Raw genomic sequence first — 13,851 nt, forward strand, 5'->3', positions numbered from 1 at the left:
AAAAACTTTTTTTGAATATATCCCTTAAAAAAATATTACTTCCCATGTGAAAATGATCTGTACCTGCCAAAGGATATAAAATATAAATTATCTCCCTTAAAAGCTTGTTACTTCTCTTGGATTTTGTTTTTTGACCTTTGACTTTGAAGGATGATCTTGACCTTTTACCACTCAAAATGTGCAGCCATGAGATACATATGCATGCCAAATATCTAGTTGCTATCTGAAGTGACATAGAAGTTACGAGAATTTTTCGAAACCTAAACGCAAAGTGTGAAGGACAGACGGACAGACAGACGGACAGTCCGATCACTAATTGCATTCCTTCGGGGGCATAAAAATATATATTATATTGTTGAAGTTTCCTGTAGAAAAACACGCTGAAAGGGTTATCGGTGCAGAAACAATTGATAACGGATGCTCAGTACACGTATCTGTATACGTTTTACGATATAATGAAAGACAGATACAGAGGGTTTTAATATATAATGACTATGGTAAGTATTAAAAAGTTGAAGGTATTTCCGATTTAACATTCATATTCATTATAAAAAAATGTATATTGCTTGATATTCCTTTGTCGAATTATGGTTATTTGTGGCGTGTGTATTAAATGTTTATTAAAGATGGTAAGCACGGTAAGTCAACGCACGTTAAATATAATATATATATATATATATATATATATATATATATATATATAAATTGCAATGATTGACCTCGAGATAGATTACTAAGAGAAAAACCGAATTCTAGAATTGGGTTTTATTTAGAAAAGAAACACATACACAAATACAGTACATTCCACAAACTATATATATATATATATATATATATATATATATATATATATATATTAAAAAGCAATACAAGAGAATGATACATCAATGTAATTACATATTAAAAATCAATTGTGGAATGTTAAACAAAGAAACAGTTGTGTACCGTTCTGAACAACGGTATAATGAAGTAAATACAAGCATCAGCTATATCTATCGCGAGCGTGATACATCTAGCCTCATATTGCCTGAAATCCAAAATATCGATGAGAATAGTTTGCCTTATATGATATCAATCTGATGTATCAGTGTTGTGTCCATATAAAACGGCTCCTTTCAGAACTGCCAATCCTGGTTCTTGAGGAACACTCAGCTTTAGATCTTTAAATACTTCCGTAAACTTGCTTTGAACATACAACGATTCGGCAAATCTGTCGACTAAAATCATATTGGTTATCTCCCTTAAGCTGGGATTTTCATGTAATTGAGTTTCAATGTGCGAAATAAAACTCAAAATTTCCGAATCAAACCATGTTTTAACCATGGCTGTTTTAACTTTATGTTTGCCTTTCCGCGAGAGTGAATGCGGGAGATCCAAAACACAATCATCGCCACGCAAAACATATTTTGATCGGATTTTTTTTTCAATATTTCTTAAAAGTCCGTAGTAATCTTCAATGTGCTTTCTACGAAGTTTGTCAAATTTTCTAGCTCCTAGATTTTTCTTTAGGTTATTTATAAACTGCTGATCGACGTTTGTAGCACCCCAAGGCCCCCCGCTCGCTTCATGTATTACTTTGACTTTGCCTTCAGATAATACTTGAGATGCTAATATACTTGCGGTTGCACCTAGGTTTTAAAGCAGTAAAAAAGTCACATATTACAACAAGTGCATAACACATAAGGTAACCATGTATAACAATAAATAAATTTTGCAATAATGACTCATAATACAAAATAAATTCTAGCAAAATGTGTTTTAATGATATTGAATTATTAAATTTTTGACATATGTACACCGTTCTATAGATGTATTCTTACCTCCTATTTTTGCAACCAAAAATTTGGACCCGGGCGTTTGTAAAGTAATGTCTTGACTGTCTGTGTTGTTTAAACGTGTCCACCAGTTTGACGCCGCAACAGAATCAACAACAAATTTAAGACGTTCGTTATTTATTCCAGCCTACAAATGAGACAAACATACATTACATAAAGTTTATGTGTAGTTATACTAAATATGACTTCCGACGAACCTTTAACAGTCGGTCTGATTCTAGAAACGTAGGATTGCGTTGCAACAGTAATCAAAAGTATTAAAACATTTAGAACTAGGTGTATGATTAACGGTTTGTACGGGGGAGGCGTCTCACGAAAAACGGTTTTAATGTTGAAACCAAACGCGATATTGTGCTACATGTAGGAAGATTTGAAACATGGTTTTGGAACTTAATCATGACGTCAAACTATAACATAAAAAACACAAATAATCGATAGTAAAATTATTATTAGCGTGCTTAATTTAACAATTATCAAACCGCAAACAACCTCTGGTTGTAAGACAGTTAATTCCCACTGCAATACAACACGTACAATGGAAAGCTAATTTATACAATAGGTGTTATCCGATCGCAACCATTTTGTTAAATAATGTAGGTTTATACATTGGCGACCAATTTTCTTCACCAATGACATATGCAATTGAATAACCATGATTGATTTTAGAAGGAATGTGCCATTTACAAGGTTTTTACTCATAAGCTTTTGGGACTTTCTAAAATTAAGCTCTTGTCAGAGTTAGGCTGTTCTACGAGGTACTCACCTTAACAGCAGACTCCCTCATGAAGGCAATGGCCTCAACAGTCCATATCGCAGGTACAGTTACAATGTACTGTATGTTGGTATCAATTAATGTCGGTAATTTATATTTTAAAGCTTCAATGAGATGTCTTTTCAGAAAGTGTAGTGCCATGGTAAATATTTTAATCGCGGGATATGGGTGGCCCTCTATGTCATCAATAGTCGTTTCGACGGAACAGTTCTATAAAAAAACATAACATGAACTGTTACTCATTGAATGTAGAGAAACTAGCTTTAAACAATCTTTTAAAACATGGATATTATTAGACTAAAGCTATGCGGAGAAAAACAACAAGACACATATCATACAATTATTCCATGTCATATTTCCCTATTCAATGAAGAACTTTAAAAAAAAATGTGTTCCCATGATGGTGACGATGTTCATTGCTATGCAATATGTATATGCACCAAGATTGTTAAGCCTTAAAAAATAATGTTTGCACATACACTGCCTGTTTCCCCCATACACTTATTGCGAATGTCTTTCTTAAAAAATGATTTATATTATCTTTTGAGCGATTACATTGGTTACTTATTCTGACTCATTCTCATTTCGTTTATTGGTGTACGTACATAAAATGTCTACAACAAACTCTTTCAAACAGTTATAAGTATTTTTAAACATATGTTACTCGATCTACCATGAAACGTTTGTAAAAGATATTATCTTACATATGTTTTTATTCTTGTCAATTATATTCGCTTGTAAAATCACATAGTTAGCAACCTTTTACACTTTCTAAACTTGATACTATACATATTGATTGGGGATGAATTAATACTATGCAGACAAGTTGTTGGATAACAAAGTGTTTAATTACAAATGTGGTAAAAATTGTACCTTCATTTCCTACGTTTTTGTCCTCATAATTGATTTCTCTTTATAATATATGTATGTTTTACACATTCAATGTACTGAATGTAGCGTAATAGTTGTTTGTGTAATTTAAATTATGTGTAAAATATAACTATTATTGTATCCCGGTGGAAACCATATATTTGGGCAATTTAAACTATAACATGCTTATTCTTATCATTGTTCATATTTCTATGTCGTTGCATATGTACGTTTAGTCCAAGAAAATACTGTTAAGACACATAGACGTTTTTAGACTTTGTCTACCAATTCTGATTGATCCTTGCGTATCGAAAATTTGTCGTTATTGAAGAAGTGAGCTTAACAAAAAGGACACGGTATGTATCGATGTCGCCGGGTAATGAAAAGTGTACAGCCAGTCCGGGACTCGAACCCGGGACACCTCGTTTAGAAGGCGAGTGCTCTCCCGACTGAGCAAACCTGGCCGCCACAAATCTGTCCACCCATCCCGCTTAAGTTTGGTTCCGTGATATACTCCCCTGCCAAGCTGAAATTCGTCCTCGAATTCGAGACAAATCTGGAACAGTGGATAACTGATCCCGATGGACCTAAGGACAGGTTCTTTGGAAAACTTATATTGATATATTGCAAGCGCCACGGGCCATCTCGCTTACAGGGCGAGTGCTCTCTCGACTGAGCTTACCGAGCCGCTACACATCTTTCCACTGATCCCGCTTAAGTAACTTGACATCGAGAACTTTTCCAACTCAAAGGGCCTTGTTCACATTTCGCAAAATACAAATTCTTGTCAAAATTATCCACTATTTAAACATGATTGTTACATAATATTTGATTAAGTGAACTAACTGAAGTAAGGCATAGTTTGAAGAATAAAATCCTCCCCCTATGTACTGTATCAGTCTGCATATTGGTACTTATACACGGTATATGTGCTCACCATCAGATCTCGTATATATTTGTCTCTTTGGTTTCTTAGAAATGGATATCGGGGATTTTTAAGCTATTTTATAACAGTATTAGTATAATGCGATATCCTGTATATATTAGTTAATCATTTAAGAGCCCATACTTATTATTGTTTGTATTATTTTATTAAATTTATACTTATAATAATAATAGTAATTATTATTATTATTATTATTATTAATTTTGTATTGTTATTCTATTTTATTATTATTATTAATATTATTTTTAATAATAATAATAATAATAATAATATTATTATTATTATTATAACTATAATTATTATGAGTGTGTTTATTACTTCTTTTTTTTAGTTTTTAATATTTTTAATTTATTTTATTGAGGCATTATTGTTCATTAAATTTTAAATTGTTTTAATATTTTTCAAAATCAAATATAACCTGCTGTTACTATTTAACTGAACAGATTCATTTACCTTTTTACAATGTATGTTGAATAACAGACACTTATAAATTGCTAGAACAGTTTGTACTGAAACACAAACAAAAATTTAAAAAAAATATTTAACATGCAACAGATTCGCCCCAGTATTTTTGTAAAAAAGGTGTTTTTGGTTTTTTGTTTTGTTTTTCCAACACATTAAGTAGCAAGACTACAAACAAATATATCTAGATAAATTCATATGCAACACATCTAAAGTCTTACGTTAACTACATAATTAAATGCAATGACATACAAAGCAATGGGCGTAGTAAAGTGTATAAAATCCCTACCTTTACCATACAAGAGAACAAGATTAAAACATTATACACATACTTTTAAGCGTATGCATAATGTTTTGGTACATGTTTTTTTAATTAAACTATTCTTACAAAAAACATATGCATATTATTTATGTATTATACTAATACAAATGGAAATATTAAAGATTACATAGAGAGCCTAACAAGGAAAAAAACAGCCATCTTGTCAACATACATTTAAAGTTAACAAACTTCGTGCACACTGAAAACTGCTTTATTTTTTAACGACACGATACCATAAACATCATATAATCAAGTGACAATGTAAGTATAAGACAGTTGCATGTAATTTTGTGTTGGAAAAACTTTTATTTTAAAGTTATATAAAAAAATAAAGTAAAATTAAGACATTCTCCAGTATGTATACATAGTTAAAGTTTGTAAAGATTACATAAAGCAATTAGTATCTGCATATTCAGATCAAAATAAGGCAAAGAAAAAATCGAAAATAAGTACCTGTAATTATGATTGTGTCATATAGGTCCTACATTATTGTTTTTGTTACAAATTAGTTGAAGTAAAAATTATTATTTGTACACAGTTGTAGAGACCTATAATACTCTTTAGATTTAAATACTAAGTTTGTTATATAATAGCATTAAATGTTCACATACATTGTCAAAATATTCTAAATGATTTTTTCAAATTGATATTTTTGTTAAGTTTATATTCATTCGTTAGCATTTTGGCTCCTATATTGCTTGGGATGAATTTGTTCGTTTAACACTTGTATCAGTATAGCGTAAGAAACAAAATAACATTATTTTCAGCTCTGGCTGGCTTTCATAAATATCCAAGGAAAATTCTTTTCATAATAATTCATAATAATTCATAAAAGGAAAGGATTGTCCTGGTAATATCTCATCAATTATGGTTTTAGACACCTTACATTCCCCGAATAAAAGTTCTAAATTTGCCTTACATTGTTTGCAAAATGAACATAATGGATCATCAGTTATTTTCATTTTGTTCAAAAGACTATTTGTTCCAAGTATCCTGTGAATTATTCTGCATTGGAACCACTGTACGTTTACATCATTTGTTATTAAAAAGGGTAGTCACAAAATGCAGTTCCATTTATTTTCATGAATTATGTCATTGAGTTTTGTTTTGCTCTAACTGAAGGTAGTTAATTGTTTTTATTTACACTATTGTATAGTCTTGTTGCAACAAATTCATCGTTCAATATAAGTTGTAATTATGGGAGCAAAACGGGTTTTATTATTTGTACGGTAGGACAAGGTATGTAAACAATATTGTTTTCACATATTTATCTATAGCTCTTGTCACCCCTTTATAATTGAGTAAATATAATCTGCATTTGACATCAATTCCATCAATAGAAATAAAGGTTCCATTTTTGAATATATCACATATTCAGTGAATTATTGAATCAAACCATGACTTGAAGAAAAACATTTAATTTCCTATCAATATATTTTGATTATAAAAAGTGGATAATACAACGATTCGTCTGCGTTTACTTCTACTTCACTAAAATTAAGTGAGAAGATTTTCAAAACATCCACCCCAAAAGTGTTTGAAATTTCAGAGCAACATGATAACTGCGATTAAATAGTTTATACATATCAAAATATAGGTGTGCGATATATATCTTATTTTCTCTAAAGGATTGAAATTTTTGTAACCAGGTAAGGTACAATGCTGGAAAAAAGCATCAAAATGTATCAATGTTAAACTTCCTTCACAATATTCTTTTTCTGTTGTAGTGCATTTATTTCACTATGCCCGTCCAAAATAAAAGCCAGAATTAAAGATTTTATTAAATTTAAAATGTTATCGGGTCGGTTAGGAAGTGATATGAGCAATTAATGGTATAATAACACAATAAGCGGTTGCACAATAATAATATTTTCGGTTGAAGTTAGAAATTCTTGTTTCCATTTTTAGGATACGTTCTATTTTAACAATTATTTCATTGTAATTTATTTGAAATATTTTTGATGGGTCAACATGGAAATTTATTCCAAATAGTTTAAAGCTAAGTTGTATCACGTTTAATTTCAATTATGTTTTTATGGCATAATAACTATATTTGTTGGTTTTTTCTGCCAATCCATACAACATTTGTTCTATCAAAGTTAACATTAAGACCTGAAATATTTGAAAAATCTTGTATAACAGTAAGTTTTTCATTTAAGGATTGTTCAGTGCCGTCTAATACAAGAGAAGTGTCGTCCGCAAACTGGGACGATTGTTGTTCTGTTTTGTAATAACTTTTATATTCTTATTATCTCTCAATAGAAGTGACACATCTTCAGCGCAGAGGATAATAATATAACATGAGAGGGGATATATATGTTGCAGCCTCTTTTAATAGGGAACACAGTGAATAAGAAACCACACATAGAAACAGCCGAATTAGAATCGTTATATAAAATATCTGCAACGCATTATGTCTGGACCAAAATAGAAGACATAAAGTGTATTTTGTACAAAGGACCACGACAATGAATGGAATCCCTTTTCAAATTCTATTAGGAGAGGTAAACCCGGGATCTCATTTTCATCAGTATGGTGCATAATTTCATAAATTAACCTTGTATTTTTGCACTTGTATCTCCCTTTCATGAAACCGGTCTGGTCGTTATCAATTAACTTGTTCATAAATAAGTTAAATCAATTAGCTATTTCTCCTGAGGCAATTTAACAAACAGTATTTAAAAGACTAATAGGGTGCAAATATTGTATACAAAGCCTAGATGTATCGCCCTTTGGAATACAGGTTAGAATACCTTGAGTTTGTGTTATTGATAAACTTCCACACTTAAAAGCTTCATTTAAGAATCTGCAAACAAAAACATCTTTTTTTCCAGAACATTTTATAAAAAGCATTGAAGCAAGAACTTCCTGGGCTTTTATTATTTGACATATTTGTAAAACTGTTGAGGCTTCCTGTATAGTTATACCTTCAATTAAATTTGACTCAGCCTGGTTTAATTTTTGACAATTTATTCATTTGAAATAATTATTAAAATCGTCACTACTACATTCATGTTTGCTCATAAAGATAATGCGATGCTATTGCAAAAAGATTATTTTTTGGTACAAAAAAGTTGTAAACTGTAAAGTTTCAATTTAGCAAAAAAGTCATCACTCATTTGTGCAGTAAATCGATGATCCTTTTACAGTAACTCGAAGTTCGTGTGCTTGGCTGATAAGATATGGATCACCACAGATGGTTGCTATTACGCAGTGTTTACAGCTTTGTGTTTTGTTGTTGTTGCTTTATATGGAGATGTCAAATAAAGAAAGGTTGAAATAACGAAGGGAAAATATGTCAACAAGTCTCAATCGAAACTTAACAACACTATATATAACACAGTATGAAATCGTTCATATAAAACTATATTTGAATTTTGAAATGCAGATTTTGACAAAGAATAAGTTTTTTAGTTACTGTGTTGAATTGAATTATTCTAATGATCTACCTTTTCCGAGTAATCGTACCTTGTAATCATGCAGTACCATTTTAAAACGACTGAACAATCTCCAGCCTCTGTGCTTATTTTCATGCGCTAGCGAAAGAAAGTGTGCTTCCGCATCGTATCCAAATGAGTGAAATTCACCATTGTTGTCAAGAAGAACAATTGTCGGAGTTTTAGTTGCTGTAAAGCTATATAAGCCGCCAGATAACCAGTTCTTGTTGATAACCACGTTGTTTGGATCGTTAGAGAACGAATAGGCATACCCACTGTGTGTTGTACCAAGTTCGATGGCAGCAACAACTCTAACGTCTTGCGCTGCATCAGTGAGCTGCGTATAACATAAATACATACACTTCCGTTTGATAAATATATGGAATTGCATTACTATTAAATCTTCACAATATATTATTGCATTGAACGGGTTACAAAACACACAGACAATAATTGTTCTGGGTTTCAAATAACTATTATTAATTATCTTCGAATATTGGGTGTAATTTAAATCAGGTGTTTTAATTATAAAGCTATTACGTTCAATGTCAACATGGCACAAAACCGCTCACTAGTGGTTTAGGGCATGGCAAGTTTCGAACCAAGAGTCTTGATTCCCACAATCTTTATAAAATACCACAATCTGGTGTAACATACCGAATTTCAAAGCTGTGTGCGTTTTGGTTTCTGAGAATTGTTTTAAACTCTAGTTTTATATCATTTAATATGAAACAACCTCACAGCCCGAGGTAGGGCCAATTGTAACCTAGGGGGATTTTTTTTAATTTGAAGGAGATAATTATGTGGTAAATTGCTATCTATTGGTCTTTCTGTTTCGGATAATATGTTTACAATTGTTTTACAATGTAAGTCGATAACAATATTGTAATCCTTGGAGCTTTGACAGTTGTGATCCCAGAGGAAATATTTTAACAGCGTTATACAAGTTCACTATACAATGTTACACACCAAATATTAAACCAGTTGTTTTGTGTTTTCAGACCAGAACATTTTTTCTGAAATTAACAATACAAGTTTTTAAAGATCATATTGACCCTGGTGTGTGGCATGCTTTGACCAGAGGGACATTACTTGAACAACAATTGTAAATGACCACTATCTGATGTTGCACACCAACTATCAAAGCTCTATGAATAGCGGTTTCAGATAACATTGTTTTAAGTTATTAGCTATATTATTAAATATAAATCATGTCGCACAGGACCTGGCCAGTAATACCAGGATGATGATTTGTACAAACTGTGTAGATGACAACTAAACGATATTATAAAACTTAATATTAATCCTCCGATTATTTGGAGGAGAATAGTTTTTATGTTGTTTACAACATACCACTATACAAAAAAGATGGTCCTGACAAGTATTGACCCTCGGGGAAGAAACTAGACACATTTTGTACTAGATCTCTGTCAAATGTTACAACCCAAATTTTAAGTTAAGAGATCAGAGTATAATGCTTAAGGTGTGTTCTGTATAACATCTGAATTGAACAATTTTAGTAGATGAAAACTATAAAAAAAATATACGCCAAATATTAAACCCTGTTAATTGCGTTATTACTACACAATTATATAATTCATGTGAATTATAGCGGTGAAAGTGTTTACCTCAGGGGCATGATTTAAAAAAATATATTATGGAACCACTATACGGTATAACAAACCAAACATCAAACCTCGATTTTTTTCTGTCTCAAACAAGATTGTCAATGGGGCGCGGGCAGTTTTGAACTTAGTACATAGCAAAAGTTCTATGTTTACCACCCAATATTAAAATCTGACCTTTGCGGTTTCAGACAAAATACTAGTTTAATATTGTATATATAATGATAAGTAGATAATTCGAAACGTCGGGTCTAGGCTAGTTTTGACCCTAGGGTAATGATTTGAACAAGCTTAGTAGAAGACTACATTACTATATAAGGAACAAAATATAAATCAGCTGATCCTTGCGAGTTCAGAGAACATGATTGTTTAAGTTAGTTATAATATAAGATGTTTGTTTAACTTAGTTATAATATAAGTCGATTTCAATCGCGTGATCCAGGGGCGAAGCAAGTTTGGGTGGCTTGAACAATATTAGTTGCGGACCACTACAAGGCGTTACACAAAAACTATTTAAACCCTGTGCCTTAAAGTTTTAGAGAAAAGATCGTTTGATTTTAAGTTTTTACAATCTATTTTAAGCTTAAGTAACATACATTAATCAGGAATGTAAGAGGAATCGGGCAATCGTAACGGATGTGTTCGTGATTCTGATCAATGAACATCATGAGATGTATAATAAACTCATTGTACCGTCATTAACTTCAAAACATGACACAAGACACGTGTAATAAATATTCAATCGACGCGCAAAAGTATGAAATTGCTAATAAATAGCCCTTCAACTTATTTCGCACTGCTAAAATGAAAGCTATCATTTTTGAATACTTACAAATTGGTCCAAGTCATCAGGTTGTGTAATTGGATGTGTGCTGTCGCCATTCGGTGTATTGTCAGTTACCTCCAGTAATGGCGCGGACTAAAATTCCAATATCATTGAAAAATAATAAATCTTAAATTACTGATACATAAGTGAAATCAATTAATATATATTTATCTTGCTGTGAACCTTATTATAATTTGACGTAGACTTTTTTGTATTTTCTATTTTTAAAGCGAGTATATACGACTTTTAGTATGTGTTTAATTATAATAAATTGATAATTTATGTTACAATAACACAAAATAGGCAAGAAAAAATATACATTAAATACCAATTTCATAAAATGCAGCAAAGACAAATTAGCGCCCCGAGTCGATTGTGACGAACATATTTTCCTACAATAACTGAAGCATTCGTCTTTTTATTAGGACCAGAGTTAGTGTTCGTGTGTCGTATGAATAAATATCGTTGCAGAAATTCAAAATGAACCGTTAAACTTAGTTTAGATTCACATCGTACATGAATGATATACATGCTGGCGAATTCGACTGTACAGCCGTTTTCGATTTCAAAATTAAATATCTGGCTTATTTCGCATTTTTCAACACATGTTCTTCTGAACTTTTATTTTATTTTATATTGAAAGATATATATAATAAGTTTTTTACACATCTTATATAAATTCATTTATATTTGACAAAATCGTATACACTCGCTTTAAGAAACTGTGGAGTAATAATTGGAAAAGGTAAATCTGTTTCATGAACACACGTTTGGCAAGTTTATGTATGAACAAATGTCTGTATTATTTTAGAGTATATATTTAACTCAATAAGTTTTTCGAGCTCCCAAAAATGTGCACCTGTCTTTTAACATATAGTACGATCATCTGTACCCTTCAAATCCAAATAAAATCATGTATATCAATAATAAATACACCTTTAATATAACCACATTTATATTTTTCCAACATTTGTTTTACATTTGTATAAGCTTATGCATACTTAACAATTGATTTTTAACTTTAGTATGCATAGAATAATACAGTTAATCTACATGCGGTCGTTTCCATCAAACACTGATATACAAATATAGGATATGTGTATCCTTTCGGAGTATAACCGTGAATTATGTTCTAAGGAAAATGAGAAAAAATATAATGATATATTCACATTTTCTAATGTATGCGTAGTATTTTGGTTAAATAAATCCACTTGTCAGCGCCATATTTAATTACAATGAATGCGCCGTTTATTTCAAACTACTGCTACTGGCCAAACAGCTAGAAGGCAAATAATTCGTTATTGTCGCAAGGCCGTTACGCCTTGCTTTTATCTTGTATTTTTCAACATCGGAAAGAGTTGGTGTCAAAGATTAATCAACACATGTTAATCTCAATAAAAACATAATGGACGTGTGTACCTTTCTGTGTTCAACAGACCATGCGATAGTTATGTGTTTGAGATGACGGAATGTACATATTTAAATATGCTTCTTAAGATGCACGACTATCAAAGCTGTACATTGAACGATTGTTCTAAATATGGTAAATGATAGGTATTAATTGTTTTTCTCTATTTTTTCCGATTTGTTAACGAGACTGAATTCGGGAATTTCGACTGGAAATTACTAACACTGAATCTTAAAAGTATACATACAACTTCTCTAGATTTGAACATTACTTTCGCACAATGATAACCAGCTCCAAACGCATTGTAAATATGATTAGTACCTTCGAGGCATTGACTAAAAGTCACTAGGTTCACTACGACTTAAGAAGTCAAAGTCGTATGAAGTGATGAGGCATTAAAAAATTGTTTGTAACGTTTTGCAATTTACTCATAATTTTGATGAGCATTTGTGAGCATTAATGTTGGCATAAACATTGACTGGAATTAGTCTTCACTCATTTGATTATATTATGTGATCAATATGACAATACAATCTAATTCGAATCCAATTTAAATTTCAAACAGTAGTCCTTAGTCAGGCTTATCTGAAATTACATCAGGAATTATTTTCCAAGCACCAAGCATTAAATAAAGAAAGGTATTACGCTAAAAACTCTACAAAGGACGGTCCCAAGTCCGGCTGAAAAGAGGAGGGTTGAGCGTAGGGCTAGCTACCATATCCTGTGAAAACGCCGCTAGATCCCAAAACACAAACAGCATTTAGACAGGCGTCGCGGACCTGGGATACGAATGACCAACTTCTGGACCTTCAGCTGGAAGGTTTATGATGCCGGGCGGTGAAATACAAAGTCAGCTCGAAACCGTTTGGCCAAAGACCATCTTATCCACCATGACCACCAAGATCACCGCTACCATCGGTACATGGATTGTCCAAACAATGAACGATACCGGAAGTATAAACAGTGGATGTATGATTAGTAAGGCCAACCTCACTTTAGTTGGATTCAGCAAGTTCAAGATAGAAAGTTTCATGGCAGACTCTTTCACTTCCGGCGAGTAACTGCTGTTCTCTGGTTATGATCAGAAGGGTGCAGCACACACCCAGAAAGTAGCCGAAATGCTTTCAAAGTCGACACATATAGCGCTCATTGGGTTGGAGGCGCACGCACCATAGATCAAAACAGCCTGTTTCCATACAAGAAAGAAGATGATCAACATGGACATAAGCAAGGACTTCGCCACGACGAACGACAGGGATGGGGAGAAGGACAACAGAAAGTCATCCATGATACAAGACAGACCAAAGAGGAAAATCATAATTGTAATGGGTAATTTCTAAACGAAAAT

At 32.1% G+C, this 13,851-nt stretch overlaps 1 protein-coding gene across 4 annotated transcripts in view; it reads right to left on the bottom strand.

Annotated features, from left to right (window-relative positions):
• Positions 1 to 750: 750 nt before the first annotated feature.
• Positions 751 to 13,851, bottom strand: part of LOC127882251 (heat shock 70 kDa protein 12A-like) — a 43,166-nt gene continuing 30,065 nt past the window's right edge. For all 4 annotated transcript variants that reach the window (XR_008050459.1, XR_008050460.1, XM_052430793.1 and 1 more), the window contains 5 exons: positions 11,102 to 11,188; positions 8,676 to 8,981; positions 2,599 to 2,817; positions 1,821 to 1,962; positions 751 to 1,628 (listed from right to left, as the gene is read on the bottom strand). Coding sequence is in view for 2 of the 4 variants with exons in the window: in XM_052430793.1 (XP_052286753.1) it covers positions 1,072 to 1,628; positions 1,821 to 1,962; positions 2,599 to 2,817; positions 8,676 to 8,981; positions 11,102 to 11,188 (1,311 nt within the window). In the remaining 2 variants the exon portion in view is untranslated. The remainder of the gene's footprint in view (positions 1,629 to 1,820; positions 1,963 to 2,598; positions 2,818 to 8,675; positions 8,982 to 11,101; positions 11,189 to 13,851) is intronic.

Source organism: Dreissena polymorpha, chromosome 5 (genome assembly GCF_020536995.1).
Source record: "Dreissena polymorpha isolate Duluth1 chromosome 5, UMN_Dpol_1.0, whole genome shotgun sequence".
NCBI classification, from domain to species: domain Eukaryota; kingdom Metazoa; phylum Mollusca; class Bivalvia; order Myida; family Dreissenidae; genus Dreissena; species Dreissena polymorpha.